The sequence below is a fragment of the Vombatus ursinus genome, unplaced genomic scaffold, assembly GCF_900497805.2.
Source record: "Vombatus ursinus unplaced genomic scaffold, bare-nosed wombat genome assembly UNPS02015016.1, whole genome shotgun sequence".
In the NCBI taxonomy this organism is placed as follows: Eukaryota; Metazoa; Chordata; class Mammalia; order Diprotodontia; family Vombatidae; genus Vombatus; species Vombatus ursinus.
In genome coordinates, this window is record NW_020954794.1 from 693,527 (window position 1) to 710,650 (window position 17,124).

The 17,124-nt window shown below is 42.5% G+C and overlaps 1 gene segment (V, D, J or C); it reads right to left on the reverse strand.

The window, feature by feature from the left end:
* Positions 1-3,482: 3,482 nt before the first annotated feature.
* On the reverse strand, positions 3,483-5,306 carry LOC114030855. The segment is given in 4 exon segments: positions 3,483-3,559; positions 4,193-4,263; positions 4,475-4,946; positions 5,110-5,306. Coding segments are annotated over 4 exon segments (669 nt in total).
* Positions 5,307-17,124: the final 11,818 nt, after the last annotated feature.

Sequence of the window (17,124 nt, forward strand, 5' to 3'; positions counted from 1 at the left end):
TTTGACCCTGTCCCTTCTCAGAAGTATTTGCTTCTGATTACCCCCTTTCCCAATCTGCCCTCCTCTCTATTATCCCCCTACTCTCTTGTCCCCTTCCCCCCTGCCTATTTTCCTGTAGGGGAAGACAAATTTCCATACCCAATTGAGTGTGTATGTTATTCCCTCCTTAAGTCAAATTCTATGAGAATAAGATTCACTCATTCCCTCTCACCTTCCCCTGTTTCCCCTCCACTGTAAGAGCCTTTTCTTTTCTGGTTTTTTTTTGTGAGATAATTTACCCTGTTCTACCTCTCCCTTTCTCCTTCTCCTAGTATAATCCTCTCTCACCCCTTAATTTTATTCTCCAGATATGACTCCTTCATTTTCAACTCACCCTGTGCCCTCTATCTATCTATCTATCTATCTATCTATCTATCTATCTATCTATCTATCTATCTATATCTAGATATAATTTTAAATTATATATTACATATATATATATATATAATTACATATAATTTTTTCCCCTCCAACTACCCTAATACTGACAAAGGTCTCATGAGTTGCAAATATCATCTTTCCATGCAGGAATGTAAACAGTTCAACCATAAGTCTCTTATGATTTTCTCTTTCCTGTTTACCTCTTCATGTTCCACTCGAGTCTTGTATTTGAAAATCAAAATTTCTATTCAGTTCTGAACTTTTCATCAAGAATGCTTGAAAGTCCTCTATTTCACTGAATGACCATTTTTTCCCCTGCAGGATTATACTCAGTTTTGCTGGGTAAGTGATTCTTGGTTGGAAATCTATCTCTTTTGCACTCTGGAATATTATATTCCATGCCCTGTGGTCCCTTAATGTAGAAGCAGCTAAATCTTGTGTTATCCTCATTGTGTTTCCAGAAGACTTGAATTGTTTTTTTCTGACTGCTTATAATATTTTCTCCTTGACCTGGAAACTCTGGCATTTGGCTACAACATTCCTAGGAGTTTTCCTTAGGAGATCTCTTTCAGGCGGTGATTGGTGGATTCTTTCAATTTCTGTTTTGCCCTCTGGTTCTAAAATATCAGGGCAGCTTTCCTTGATCATTTTTTGAAAGATGATGTCTAGGCTCTTTTTTTGATCATGGCTTTCAGATAGTCCAATTATTTTTAAATTCTTTCTCCTGAATCTATTTTCCAGGTCAGTTGTTTTTCCAATGAGATATTTCACATTGTTTTCTAATTTTTCATTCTTTTGGATTTGTTTTAAAGTGTCTTGATTTCTCATTACGTCACTAGGTTCCAATTGCTCTATTCTAATTTTTAAGGAAGTATTTTTTTGGTAAGCTTTTGGACTTCCTTTTCCATTTGTCCAATTTTGCTTTTTAGGGCTTTCTTCTCATTGGCTTTTTGGATCTCTTTTGCCATTTGGGTTAGGCTATTTTTTAAGGTGTTATTTTCTTCAGTATTTTTTTGGGTCTCCTTTAGCAAGCTGTTGACTTGTTTTTCATGATTTTCTCGCAAAACTCTCAGTTTTTCCTCTACTTCTCTTACTTGCTTCTCAAAATTCCTTTTGAGCTCTTCCAAGGCCTGGGACTGATTCATATTCTTCTTGGAGGCTTTGGATGTAGGAGCTTTGGCTTCGTTGTCTTCTTCTGTTTGTATGTTTTGATCTTCTTTGTCACCAAAGTAAGATAATATAGTCTAACTCTTTTTGCACTGCTTACTCATGATGCCGGCCAATTACTTGAGTTTTAAACTCTTTGTTAAGGTAAAGTCTGCTTCCAATGTGGAGAATGTACTGTCCCAAGCTTTGGGGGTTTGTGCAGCTGTTTTCAGAGATACTTCTAGGGACCTGAAAATTTTCAGTTCTTCCAAGGTGCTACGATAAGGGGTGAGGTATTTTCTATCCACCACCACAACAAGTTTCACCACAGCAGCATTCCTCCTCTCCCCAGGACAGTCCCTCAGAACTGTGACCCAGATCCAAGCACAGGTAAAGCAAGAGATACCTCCCTCAGCACTGGCAAAGAGATCCTTGCAATCCTCCTCTGATCAGCCACGTGATTCCCCCTCAGTCTGTGGGCCAGAAGCTCAGGAGGCAGCCGTGGCCCGCACTCAGGACTTGCGGCTGAGACCTAGCTCTTTCTCTCACCGCAGTCACAGACTTTTCCCGCTGACCTTCTAAGTTGTCTTTGGCATTTGTGGGTTGCAAAGTCTGGAAACCACCACAGCTGCCCACGATTCAGTCCTCTGAGGCCTGTGCCCACGCCACACTGTGCTCCTCTCCCTGCCCAGTGTGATATACCTTTCCAATCAACTATCCAGGCTGTCTTTGGCTGGAAATTTGTTTCAGTCTGTCTTTTTGTGGGTTCTGTTGCTTTAGAATTTGTTTAGAGCCATTTTTTATAGGTATTTGGAGGGCTTTGGGAGAGAGCTCAAGCAAGTCACTGCTTTCCCTCTGCAATCTTGGCTTTGTTTTGCTCTCTGAGTGCAACCAAAATGCTCCTTCCTGTGTCAGCAACTAACTACAAGACTGGATGAAACTGATCAGGAGCATTCTTCTGTTTACGACTCCCAAGGGCAGGATGCTTTGAACTGGACACTATCTTGAATGATGAGACTTTTTCTTATTTTGGAATTTTATGGACACACGTTATGCTGTGTTATGCTATACATATTCATGTTAATGATAAAAGAAACACAGAAATCCTGGATCTATAATTTCAATGGACACCTTAACATTCTCTTATTGTATTGTATTTGCAATCTATCCAATTAAGAAATTCCCTTCTCATATTATGGTTAACACATATGGAGACTCTAATTTTGGCTGACATAGGCATCCTGAGCCAGGAAGGGAGGGAGTGGTGAGAGGGAATTGCTTTATTGCTCTGCAGATCTAAGAGCCCCTTTGTTTATCTGTCCTTGGGGTCATTTTCACAACGAGTTCCCATGCTTATCTCTATATGCATATTGCACAAGCTTTGAGAGAAATAAACATGTACATGCAGCCTGATTTTGTTTGTCTTTCTTTTTCTTTTTTAGACAATTGGGGATAAGTGACTTGCCCAGGGTCACATAGTTAGTAAGTGTCAAGTGTTTGGTCTGAGGCTGGATTTGAACTCAGGTCCTCCTGACTTCAGGGCCAGTGGTCTATCCACTGCGCCATCTAGCTGCCCCTGTTTATCTTTCTTAGAGAGAACTGAGTAGTGACTGACAAAGCACCAGTCTGAAGTCTTAAAGAAAGCATTTGGGGAATGGCGGACTAAATTAGGGTCTACAATAGTAGTGCACTGTGAAAAAGCTGATTTCAGAGAAACCAGAGAAATTTATAAAAACTTACTGATGCAGAGTGACATGAAAAGACCAGGAGAACAAATGATTGAGTAATAACGACATTAGGCCTGGTACATAGGCCATGCATGGTGGCCCAAGCCTGTCATCTCACCTACCAGGGAGGCTGAGGCTAGTGCATTGCTTGAGCTCAGAAGTTAGGAGCTGCAGCTGGATAAGGCCAGATCAGGTGTCCAGACCGAGTCTGGCACCAATAGAAGCCCTGGCCTCTTCCCCCAGGAGGCTGCCTAAAGACAGGCCAACTGGCCCAGAACAGAAAGAGAGCACATCAGAGTTTCCATGCCAATCAACAGTGGGATCCAGCCTGTGAGCAGCCGTTGTATTTCCAGCCAGGTGAGATGGGAGATCTAGACTCAAAACAGTTTGAGAGGGGAAGATCTCAGGGTTTCTGTCCAGAGCAGGAACAATTGCTAGGTACACTCCCTTTGAGCCATCAAATCCTTAACAGTGACCCAGAGAGACTTGGGCTGAGACTTATTATTGGCCAATCAGTGAGAGCCAGAGTGTAGTGGATTGAAATCTTAGTGAAGTAACTCCATTTGAATCTGAATGGGCTTTATCAAAGCCTGGGTTTCCAGAACTCAGTGTGAAGCAATTTATATTCCTTTGGTCAGAGTCCCCAAATGTAAGTGTGTGATTCCCAATGGGGAGGAAGAGAGAAAGAAAGAAGTTGAGGAAGAAAGGAAGGAATGAAGGGAGTAGCATTGTCTAACTGGAACTGGGCAGTTGGTCCCCAGTGGGGCAGCCACTCCTCTTCACAGATTGTTGCTCATCCTTGTTTTTGAAGAGAACAATGACATCAGGAAGGGGATGTTCTGACTTGCAAGTCAATTGGATTTAAGTGTGGTGGGGCTGTGCAAAGTCACTAGCCTCACCCTCTCCTTTAGAGCCATCTGAGTCCAGTAGCAAGATATAGATCAGAATGAGGGGAGATGACCTTTGAGACCTGAGAAAGAGAAATGAAAAACTGAGACCAAGGAAAGACCTCTCTCTCACTGTACCAATGGCCAGCACATTGTCTTCACCTATGAGGGCATAGTAAGAATGAGACCAGCTTCTGGAAGCAGCCTGCATGGCAAGGTTTGTGGTCTTTGGCTAAAGCATACCAGGTAGAAGATTCTTTCTCTTCCTCCTTTTTCTCTTCTTAATCTCTCTACCTGGACCAGGGTCCCTGGGACAAATGGCTCCTGCAGCAGGGCTGAATTGGACCCAATTCTCCCCTGAGGGCAGTGGTTGCCCCAAGCCTGTGACTCTGGTGAAGCAGCTGCTTCCCTATGCTGAAGGGCTGATCAGCCTGAAGAGGTTTTTGTTCAGGGCTGAAACACTGTGGGAGTGGAGCACCACTATATTGAAAACAGTAATAATCTGCCACGTCCTCAGCCTGAACTGCACTGATGGTGAGGGTGAAATCTGTCCCAGAGCCACTGCCACTGAACCTGGCAGGGACCCCAGACTGCAGGGTGGAAGCACCATAGATCAGGAGCTTGGGAGACTGTCCTGGTTTCTGCTGGTACCAGGCTATCCAATTGCTAATGCTGGAACTGGCCTTGCAGCTGATGGTGACTCTGTCTCCTGGACCCACAGACAGGGAGGCTGGGGACTGGGTCATCACTGTGACTGCCTGGGATTCTAAAGGAGAACAAGAAAGAAATTTCAGTGAATGAAGAATCCTATGCAGAGACAGTGAATGGAGGAGTAGTTCCCTTACCCTCAGGCTGAGTCAGAGATGCCCCCTGGAAAACTTCTTCTGTCTCTAAAATGGTGCCAACCTAAGGCTCATTGGAGTTCTTACCTTGAGGCCAGAGCAGTAGGATCCAGAGAAGCAACGACTGGGAGAGCATTGTGAGCCTTGCAGAGCTGGAGGCAGAGAGCTCTGAGCTCAGTGAGAAAGGTGGGAGATATTTGTATCTTAGGCTGGGTTTGAGAAGGTGCCTTGGTTATCACCATGCAAAACAGTGCTGGTCCAGCCTGAACTGAGGGACCCCAGAAGTGGTTATATGCACATGGAGGGAGTGGCTCAATTGTATTTCCTTGAATGTGTGACCTCATGTGACCTCTTTTTTTATTGCAATATTAAATGCACCTGCCTTAGGCTGGATGTGGTGGTGACTGTGGCAGGTGGCCAATTGTGGTTATAAGGAGGAGGAGGCCTGTCTACCTTCCTAGGAGAGATCAGATGGCTCTGGGTCTAGAGACCAAGAGTTGACAAGGGTCTATGCAAAGAACAGAATTAAGAAGGAAAGAAAGGAGCTGAGTTAGAAAGAAAACTAGGACCAGAGAACCAACAAAATTTATAGAGAGCTAAGGGCCCGGCTTAGATGAAATGGAGTTGGAGGGGACTTGGAGATTCTGTGGTCTATTAGGTGTAGTGAGGAGAATGTGTCCCTTGAGTTGTTGTTTGATGGGATTGGGGGAGAAGATGTATATTCTTCTCTTCTGTATTTCTATTATATCTTTCTAAAAGCTAAAGGGAAAAAAAAAAGGATAGCTGGTTTCAACCTTTCATTTTGTAGTTATGGAAACTGAGGCCAAAAAAAAGTGAAATGGTTATTCAGGTTCCTTTTTCCTCTCCTTTTCTCTACTCAGAAAGCTCTCACGTTGTGTCAGGCCCTCATCATCTCAAGGTTGAACTTTTGCCATGACCTTCTAGTTGGTTTCCATGCCTCGATTCTCTCCCCACTCCAGCCAATGCTGCACTCAGCTGTTAAATTGATTATCTGAGCAAGTAGGTCTCACAACATCACCTCCTCTACTCCAGAAACTGCAGTCCCTCTTTATTACCTTCAGGATCTAATAAAAAGTCCTTCAAAGCCCTTCAGACTTTGGCCAATTCCTCCCTTTGCTATTTCCTTACACTCTACCCCTTTCCAAGTACCTCATGATCTAGTGACTGGGGCCTTCTCACTGTTTCTCATAAAGGACCCTTCTCTGACCCTGTGCCCCTTCAGTGCTGTCCCATGTGCCTGGAACGCTCTTCTTCCTCACTGCCACTTCTTAGCTTCATGTGCTTCCTGTTTCCTCAGAAATAAAAACGTGGGGAAGCTTCTACTTATATTCTCATGTTACTATGATCTCCCCCTGCAGTCTTTTCTCTAATGCCCATACTTCATGCTGGACACAGTAGTGTCTATGGCAGGTGTCTGACTGGGTGTGCTTTTTTAATTTAAAGTTTTTAATGTTGAACTTAAACACTAAGAGAGGAGCCTTTCCATACCTGCAGCAGAACACAGAAAGAGGATTCTGTGTGAAACTATGAACCTCTCTTTCTGACAGCTTGCAAAACAATAATAGAATAAAGTCCAACCCTGTCTTCGCAAACTGTTCTGTTTATCTAAATGCCTTCTGTTCTTTTTTGTGCATTTAAAAAGATGATTCAATGCTCTACTTTTTCCCCCCATCACGATTACTCCTGCCTCATTCTTGAATTAAAAATTGAGAAGAAATAAAGAAAACAAATCCCCTGTAACATAACAGGAGAGTCTAGACTGTCAGAGTCCACTTTCTGCATCTGGTGGCCCTCCTCTCTTTGTCAGGTGGTTAACACTTCTCAGAGTTTCTCTAAAGACATGGTTCAGAGTTGTTTGTCTTGACCATGCTGATGTCCTCATACACATTGATGTCCTGGGTTTATTCACTTTATCCTGTGTCGGTTCATACTGCCCAGCATTCTACGAAATAGCCTCTTTCATCAACTCCTAGAGCTCAATAATGTTTTCTCATATTCACATTTTATTCAGCTGTTCTCCCATTATGTCAGAGGAAACCTGAGGCTTCTCCTTGGATTCTGGTACTCCAGGATCAGGGCATTTGTTCTGCAGTAGATGGAGCACTGGCCCTGGAGTCAGGAAGACCTGAGTTCAAATACAGTCTGATACACTTCATGACTTTGTGACTCTGGGGAAGTCACTGAACCCTATTTTCCTCAGTTTCTTCATCTGTAAAATGAGCTGGAGAAGGAAATGGCGAACCTCTCCAGTATCTTTGCCAAGGAAACCTCAAATGGGGTTACAAAATTTTGGGTACAGGTGAAACAACTCAATAGCAACAATAATACCAACATTCTTTCCCAGGTATTATCTTCCCTCTTATCACTGCCCCTCCCATCATTGTTTTCCTCTTGAGTCTGATAGCTTTCTGCACCAAACTTGCAGTGTCCACGTGTGTTCAACTTTCCTCTTCCCATTTTATATGTGTTTCATTTGATCTTCATTCCTTCCCTACTTCCACCATGTTTGCATATTTTTCTCGTATGTATGTCCCAGTTATGAGAAATAACAAAATCTTCCTCTTTCTTCCTTCTTTCTACACTACCATATTCCATTTTCCTTCCCTTTGCTTTCTCCTTTCGAAACCCTCAGAATAGAACCGATCCACCGATAGAACCACTTTGTTTTTTCTTACTTAGCTCCCTTGTTACTCTTTGAAGACATGGAGATTCTGAAGAGACATTTGTTTCTTCCATCTAGAGTTCTCTGGACTCTTCGTTCTGTATTTCAAGATTCCTACTCGGCTCTAGTCTTTTCTTCACAGATAAAGTCCTCTAGTCCTTTGAAGCCTGTTTCCCTCATTGTAGGATCGTGTTCAGCTTTGCAAATGAGCTTATTCTTGGTTGTAAGCCTAGATCTTCTACCTTTTGATGTATTGTATTATAAGATCTCCTCTTGTTTATAGTAGAAGCTGCTAAGTCTTGTGTGAATTTGACTGTGGTTCCTTGGTTCTTGAACTGCATCTTTTTGGATGCTTGCAGGATTTTTTCTCTGATGTGGATGCTCTGGATTTTGGCTGACATTCCTGGTCTTTTCCTTTTGGGGTTCTTTTCAGGTGATTGGTGGATTCTTTCTGTCTTTACTTTGCTCTCTCATTCTGAAAGGTCTAAATAGTTTTCATGTATGATTTCTTGAAATGTAAGGTCTAGAGTTTACTAGGTCCCAACTCTGGAGCTTTATGACTAACCAAAGGCTTTGTCAGGAAAGTTCTCTACTTTTTTTTTTTTTGGCAATTGGGGTTAAGTGACTTGCCCAGGGTCACACAGCTAGTAAGTGTCAAGTGTTTGGTCTGAGACCAGATTTGAACTCAGGTCCTCCTGACTTCAGGGCTGGTGCTCCATCCACTGCGCCATCTAGCTGCCCTGGAAGTTCTCTACTCTTGCTAACTCTGGACACATAGCTTTGAAGACAACTGTTGAGTGCACCTGAGGAGTGAATGCATTTTAGGCATTCTGTTGAAAGTCATGGAGATGGGTGATGGAATGTCCTACGTGGGAACATTAAGAAGGCCATTATGGCTGGAATATAGAGCTCATAAAATGAAATAATGTTTAATAAGCCTGGAGAGGTAGGTTGTTTCATCATGATTGTGAAGGCCCTTGCATGCCAAGCAGAGGAGTTTGTATTTCATCCTAGAGTACCTAGGGTGAATGACTTTAGTTGATGTCATATGTAAACTGGTTGAAGGAATCCAAGGTGTTTAACCTAAAGAAAAATCTTGGGGCAGAAGAGACTGTGATGGTATTTGAAGACCTATCATGTAAAGAGGGATCATATTTGTTTGGCTTGGTTCCAGAAGGTAAAACTAGGAGTCCCAGAACCAAGTGGTAGTTATAAAGAGCAAGATTTTTGACTTCATGTAAGTAATAACTTCTTTTAAAAATTGAGTTCTCTAGGAATACAATATGTTGCTCAGAAAGTGTTGAGATCTTCCTCACTAGAGATCTTTTGGGTAGCTAGGTGAATACAGCACCATGCTTAGAATCAGGAAGACTCATCTTCATGAGTTCAAATACAGACTCAGACACCTGCTAGTTTTGTGACCCCAGACAAGTCATTTAACTTTGTTTGCCTCAGTTTCCCCAGTTGTAAAATGAGCTGGAGAAGGAAATGGTAAACCACTCTAGTATCTTTGCCAAGAAAACTCCAAATGGGGTCACCAAGAGTCAGAAACAACTGAACAATAACAACAACTGATCTTTAAAGCTGGTGGTCATGTTGTAGATGGAATATATGCTGAGGTCCCTTCCAACAATGAGATTTTGTGATCTTGTGTCATCAGAGCTCACTGGGTTGGCCAAGTCCAATAGGAGATGCATTAGGAAGGTAGAAAGAGATTCAGAAGCAGCATTCTGAGGTCTAGAAATATAGCATGGAGTCAGGAAAAAAGCATAATAAAAATCAGCATGCATTTATTAAAGATTTACTATGTGTCAGGAACTATGCTTGGTGTTGGGAGTACAAATATGAAGTGAGAAAGATTTTGCCCTCAGTGAGTTCACATTCTACTAGGCGGATATGAAACAGTCAAGTGACGCAAGTACAGGATAAACCCAAAAGAAAGAGAAAGTGATTTGGGAAGAGGGAAACAAACAACTCAGGGAATAAGAAGTGTGTGGGAGTATGGAAGGGAGGAAGGGGGAAGAGAAAAACATTGAGAGAGAGACAGAGACAGAGATAACAATAATAGCTAGTATTTATATAGTGCATTAAAGTTTACATAGCATTAAAAATATCTCATCTGATCTTCACAACAACCCCTATGAAGTGGGTGCTATTATTATTACCATTTTAAAGATGAGGAAACTGAGGCTGACAGGTCAGGGATATACAACTAGCAAGAGGACGAAAAACTGGGATAGGTCTTCCTGACTCAAGATCCTCTGTTCTAGCTAGTAAGTGCCTGAGGCCAGATTTAAACTCAGAAAGATGAGTCTTCCTGACTCCAGGCCCTCCTACCCACTGTGCCACCTAGCTGCCCCATAAGATACAAACATATGGTTAATCTGCATCAGTGGAGGGAGTTTCCATACCAGGAATAGAGTATCTTTACAAGAGCCAGCTAGATTAGAAAAAACTTAATGGGGAAAAAAAGAAATCTTTCCATTAAATAACTCTGATAAGGGTTTGGCATCCAAGATATGTAGACAATTAACAGAAAAATGTAAGACCAAAAGCCATTCCCCAAAATATAAGTAGTCAAAGTATATGAACCATTATAAAAAGAATAATTGCAAATTATTAACAACCACAGGAAAGATTGCTCTGTAGCACTAATAATAAAAGAAATGCAAATCAAAACAACTCTGAGGTTTCATCTAATATCCAACTAATTGGCAGAGATGACAATAGGTGACAATAGACAATGTAGGAAGTACTGTGGAAAAAGAAGCACACTAATGGATATTTGGTGGAGGGATGAACTGATACGACTACCATGAAAGTAATATGGAATGATGCAAATAAGATGGCTAACATGTCCATACCCTTTTACCCAAGAGTTCCACCACTCCACATGTAGTCTAACTGAGTAGTAAGCAACAGTTAGTGGTGTGTGCTTATTCCTCTACCCTACACAAATTTACACCCCTTTTTGCTGGATGCAAGACATCTTCCTAGCCTGGTACACAGCCTCTCTCTGAGCTGAAAGGCTCCATGAGGTCATTCTTGGCCAGATCTTATGCCTGGTGTTCTCAGGCCTCTCTGTCTCCCTGTGCCAACCTGGACTGGGAACATGATACATTAGCTGTTTGCCTTCTTTTTGCTTCTGCATCTGCATAGCCTTGGACCTGCACCCCTGAACAAGACTGTGGTCCTTACACTCTAGGGAGCCCGAACATGTCATAATAGGATTCCTCATTACCCCTGCTTCATCCAAAACTAAGACTTTTGTTGAACTTGAACGCATGCTTTAGGACCATGACCCTTGGTCAGAGGTTAACATTTTACACAGAATCAGTAGTATGGTTTCTACTTGCAGAGCAGTGCTGACTCATTCTTCTGACCACAGAAGGGTCAAAGGATCCTTACAATGACATATTTCAGGATTGCTTTGGATGTGGAAGTTCTGATGAAACTGATCCCTCTTGACTAAACTCAACTGAATGTTGCTGATGGCCTATAATAAAATCTGAGCCAATATGACTCCTTTGCTATATGTCACAGGAACAGGAACAAGGTCAATATCCATTGTATATCATCCCTGTCTGGATCCTCCAAATGCCCATACTCTTCGGTCAATCCAAGGAGGTCACTTAGAATAGATACATATCTCCTGGCTATTGTCCATTGGTTGAAAAAGTGGCAAAACTATTTAGCATGTGAGAGAAATTATTATTTCTTTCTTGTATTAATAGCTAATTATTGAATTGGGATCAAGGTTTTTCTCCTTGTTTACTTTCTTATCCAGAAATCAACCAGTGTGGGAAATCTTTCTCAAAGACTTACCCAGCCGGGATGGCTTAAGATCTAATCAAAGACAGTAAAAGAAATTCTAAATTAAGGGGAATGGAGGGATTCCTGCTCATTGTGTTTACTCAGACAGGTCTAAGAAAATGTTGATCCTCCCTTTTGTCAGACAGGTGATATGGAAATCCACAAGTCTCTTTGACCAAGACTTGGGTGATCCAAGTCATGTACCCCTAAGACCTTCATACCCCAGCCCCTCATTGTAATATTAACTTTCTCATTAAGTGTTAATGGGTCAGAGTTGGTTGACACCCTCAGGAACAACTACTGCTTTAAGGGTACATAAACCGTGAGCCCACCACCAGGGGGGTGTTTGGTCTAAGAGAAATGGCTAAATAACCATCCTTTTATTAATAAACACACTAGCCTTATTAATAAAATGATTAAATTATCCAGAAACTATGTCTCTCAGATTTTTTAAATGTCACACATATTTATGACCTAGTTATAGTTAAATTTTTTATGAACTAGAAAATCATCAACAAATATGAATATTTCTATGTTCAAAGAAAGCCACTTTGCAATTTTGTATCTACTATATATGACTTGTTCCTTTTAGTCTACATTACATTTAATGTGGTAGGACTAACATTGCTGTTTGTGTTCTCCTCTTCTTACCCCTCCATTTTCTACTTTGTAGTTTTAAAATATTTCATTGATGCTATCCTCACCTTCCTCTTTTTTGGCATCCATATCACTCCCTCCCTTTACTCTCTACCTCCCCACAACCCACACAAAAGCCTTCCTTTGTAAGAAAACTATAGTTAAGCAAAACAAGTTTGTGTTGTAATTCTAGTGTCTGGAAATATGTATGTCCCAAATCTCTGTCAAGAGGCAGGAGACCTGTTTCATTATGAGCCTTCTAGAGTTGTGTTTAGTAATTATGGAATTACAGAGTTTATAGATTAGATTTCACTTATATTTTTGTATTTATTACATATTATATTTATTCATTTTATATTACATTTTGTAGATTATAGAGTTCTTAAATCTTTCAATATTTTCTTTTCATTGCTATGGTCACTAATATCTAAATAGTTATACTGGTTCTTCTCACTTCACTCTGTCCATCCGAGTCTTCCCATGTTTCTCTGAATCAGTGCCTTCATCGTTTCTCATGGCTCAGTAATACTCCATTCTGTTTTCATGCTACAATCTGTTCATCCTCTTCTCAACTGAAGGACACACAGCTTATCGGTCGTTCTTTGGCAGCCAACAATCAGTCAGTCAGGAAGTGCCAGGCACTAGACATACAAAGAAAAGGGAAAACAGAGTCCCCAACCTCAAGGAACCACATGATATGTGCAGTGTAACAGGAAGGTGCTCTCAGAGGACAGGCACTAACTTCAGGGTGTGAGGGGTGAGTGGCATCAGGAAGCCAAGATTTGAGCCATCTTGAAGGAAGCCAGGAAGTGGAGGTGAGGAGGAGATGCTAGCTAGAGGCAGATGGGCTTGAAGGTCCAGGCAGTGAGTGAGGAGACTGGACGAGGAATGGGTACGAGCCTCCCAGACCTAAAAACAGTGGCTGCTCTGATCCTGAGACGGTGGACAAAGCAGCTGCTGCCCTGAGCCTAAAGCAACTGGAGAAGTTCCTGTCTGGAGCTGGAATATTGTATGAGACACAGGCTTTGAAACAGCAGACAGGAATAATCTGGGGGAGAAATGTGTCCCAGACCTACTGCCACTGAACCAGGCAGGGACCCCACCTGCCGGATGGAAGCCTTATGGTATAGCAGCTTAGGAGACCGCTTTCCCTGTTTTTTTTTTCTTTTTCTGGAACCAGTATAAAGAATTGTTAATGTTCTCCTTGGCCATGTAGGTGATGATGAGACTCTTTCTCAAGCATAAGTTATTCAGGCTGGAAAGATCTTGGAGATCAAAGATATACTCTCTCTGAGGGCAATAACGATTTCAATTTTGTCTATATACCAAACACCTTTCATAATTCCTGGTACACAGGTGTTGCTTAAGAAATCTTTGATGATTGGTCGATTGATTGCTTTGGCTTAATCTTCTTCACTTTGCAGATGAAGAAACTGAGGACAAGCTTCTACCATACATAGGAAGTCTGTGCCTTCTTCTCCTGCCAGCCATGAGTTACCCAAGACAAGATGGCAGAAGCTGCTGGATGCAGGACCAAGATTATGCCCTTAGGCCAGGTAGACTCAGTTTTAGGGGATAATATAGAGGAGACTTTTACCATGCAGAAACATGTATGCTCCTCAGGGGTTCCCAGGAGAATCAGAGATCTTGCGATTTTGACTTTGCAGCTGGTCTCAGTTGTGGACACAGAGGGTGAATCTTCTGCTTGCTCCAGAGAGCAGGGTGGTTTTTGCTGTAAGGGACAACACTGTGGGTCTGCCAGTCATAGTCATATGCACAGTAATAATCTCCTGTGTCCTCAGGCTTCACAGAGCTGATGACCAAGCTGTAGTCTCTGACATTTCCACTGCCAAGGAACCCGGGCAGGGACACCTGCAGCCAGATTCTCAGTTCCATAGATAAGAAGTTTTACAGGTTGTCTGGGCTTCACTTGGTACCAGCTGACTGCTTTGTTCACATTAACACTGGCCCTGCAGGTGATTGTACCTTTCTCTCTTAGAGACAGGGACAGGGAACCCGGAGTCTGTGTCATTGAGTAGTTTGCCTTTGCAACGAAATGGCAGAATAGAAAATGACAATTGTGTTGAATCAGAGACCATATGCAGGTTGAGTGATGGCCATCCTCTCTCTCTGATGACATTCACCCATTTGACAAAGAATCTGTAAAAAAGGCATAGCCTGTCACCCAGAAAGCCAGGATCCAGAGGAGCTGAGCATGAGTTCTCATGTTGGCAGTGGGCCACAAACTGGGATTGATCGCTGAATCAGAGAGGGAGGCATTTATAGGCCAGCAGAGGAAGGAAACATGCAAAAAGGATGAGCTAAGGACATTGACTTCCTCCTTGGGGAAAGGATTTGAATGATTGCCACAGCCAGGCTAGATAGCTTTCCCTGACATCTGAACTACTGACCCTGTCAGTCAAGGACATGAAGGGGACACCCTCTGGGGCATCCTTGAACATTTCTAAGTTGGGGTCCTCCAGCAGAATCAGACAGGGTTTTTTTTTCCTTGCTCTGAACCTGGGTTGCTCCTCAGTGCCTCATCTCTTTTCCTAGTCAGAAGAAAGGAACTTCAGAATAAAAAACACACAGACCTGTGATCTCATTGATTCAGGCAACTCTGGTGAAGAAACTCTTTCTGTGTAGACCAATACTTGCTTTGTAACTCACCCGGTTTTTCCTGGTGATTAATGAGCCCTGTATAAGCTGAACAATCCAACTTCTGTAAGTGAGAGCACTCCTTGTGGTTAAGCGGGTGCTGTGGGTGTCAAATACAAATATGGGGTCACATGCGAGCCTCAGAGGTCAGGGCTTTGTAAAATCCCTTCACAAAGTGGCAGAACATGGAATTAATTGTTGGAGGAGTGGGTGGAGCAGCTACTTTTGTGAGCCCCACATAGTGATTACCAGTAGGCTCTTAGAACTTGTCCAAGCTTTGTACCCTGCTCTGCTTTTGTGCTTTTGGAGTTTAAGAGGTGTTAGGAAGGAGTGTTAATGATTTAGCCGTCCCCCACATTTACCATGGGAGTGTCATGTATAGCTTGAAGAAAGGCAGGAAAAGATCCATCTCTAGCATGTCTCCCCCCTATTCTTCCCCAAGGGGGACCTTAATTTCTGCCAGAAGGGAAGCAAAAGATTGGGGCTAGAGGCTAGTTGGTCATATCCTCTCAGGGAGAGGGGGTATCAGGCTAGAATTATATCTATCTGCTGCCTTAAATATGATTAATCTGGGGAGGTAGTTTTCAGTTTCAAGCTGCTCTCTATTCCATAATGATGAAAGGAGGACCCCCCACTCTATATCTAAGGGTTGACATCTTTCCCACTAAATACCAGTTTCATGATGAACACACACATAGCAAATAGCAAAGAAATCCATTTATGCAAATTGATAGCAAAACAGAAGTTAAAGAACGTATACATATGAGAACACATATACCAGACAATGCAGTGTGTGAAAGAGATCTCTCACTGGAAATGAAATATCTCAGCCCCAGTTCTCACCCAAGGGGAAAATTCCCTGAGGTCTCTAGTATAGTAAGTTGAGGATGGGGACCTGATGGAGACTGCCAACTTCTCTCATTCTTCCTTAAGTAACCTAAAATAGAGTTGGAATTGTTCATCTTCTCTCTTGAAGCTCGAGGCCAGAAGACCACCAGAAAGAGTGAAGAGACTGAAGAGAGTGGATCTCTCTTTTCTCCTGCTTTTTGCTAACTGGACTAATCCTCATGGAGGTATAGTCATTGATTTCCACCAAAGAGGAGAGTAGTCCCATATGAATGGGTTTTGGGGCTTGGGTTACAACGGAAAACTACTTGCCAGGTTTGCTGTAGAGGGGATTTTTATTCAAGCACATGTTAGAATAGGTAATAGGTTCTCTTCCAAATCTTAGGTTCTGGATTTTGTAGGTTGCTACTAGTGTAGGGGAGGGGTAGGAAAATGAGAACAAGAGGATGAGGTTACTGGACCATCCAGAGGTCATGAGAAGCAAGGGGCAGTGTACAGCAATTCTGGAAATGCTTGAAGAATTTGTGCCACCGTTGCATACGTGGTGGAAAGAAGTAAGATCAGGAGGGCGGAAAATCACAGTCAGACCTAAGCAATCTGGAGCCATTTGGAGACTGTTAGCACGAGAAATGTGAGCAAGCTTTCGAGGACTTGATCCCCTGCCTCATGCATCTACCAATGCTAGCTTATGCAGATCTATACAGACCATTGCTGTTCTAGAATGTTGCCAGCTGAGAAGATAGGGGAGCAATTTTGTTTTGAAAAAGCAACAGCTGCATTTTCAGGCACAGAACTTACTGGCAAATGAGACTTTTAAATTGGGCTTCTCCAAAAATTTCCATAATTCTGTTAAGGCACATGTTTGATGATATTGCTCACCTGCTCAGAAATTTTCAGCGGCTCCCAAATGCTTCTAGGATAAACTATACAATAAAAGACTGGCCAGCGGGGTCCTAGTCCTGCTCTGCTCAGGGTGCTCTGGGAGCCGCTGGTTGCCAGTAGGTAGAGCACACTGTGTCTGCCCTGAGGACTGTGCCTCCATTGGCCAGGCTCCTGTTACAAACACCATCTCTTTAGCCTGGCATTAATGACCCTCCAGTTTGGCTCCAACTGAACTTTCTTGCATTATTTCACAATGCTTCTCTTCACGCATTCTGTGTTCTTACCAAAGTGCTCCTCCTTGAACCGCACATGCCTCCTCCTACATCCGTGCACTTATGGAGTATTACCTCTGTGCCTGGCACAGTCAGATACCTGGAAAATAGCAGTCTACCTCCATTGCATCTACCTCCTCACTTTTAAACATCTAGCAATTTGACGTCTGATACCCTTCTCTCCTTCTCTTCTTCCAAGACAAACTCCTCTCTCTAAAGTTACCAATGATTTCTTACCTCCTAATGGAAGCAGGGACTGTATCATTTTCATCTTTCTTTCCTTAGAACTTTGCACAGCACCTTGAACATGGG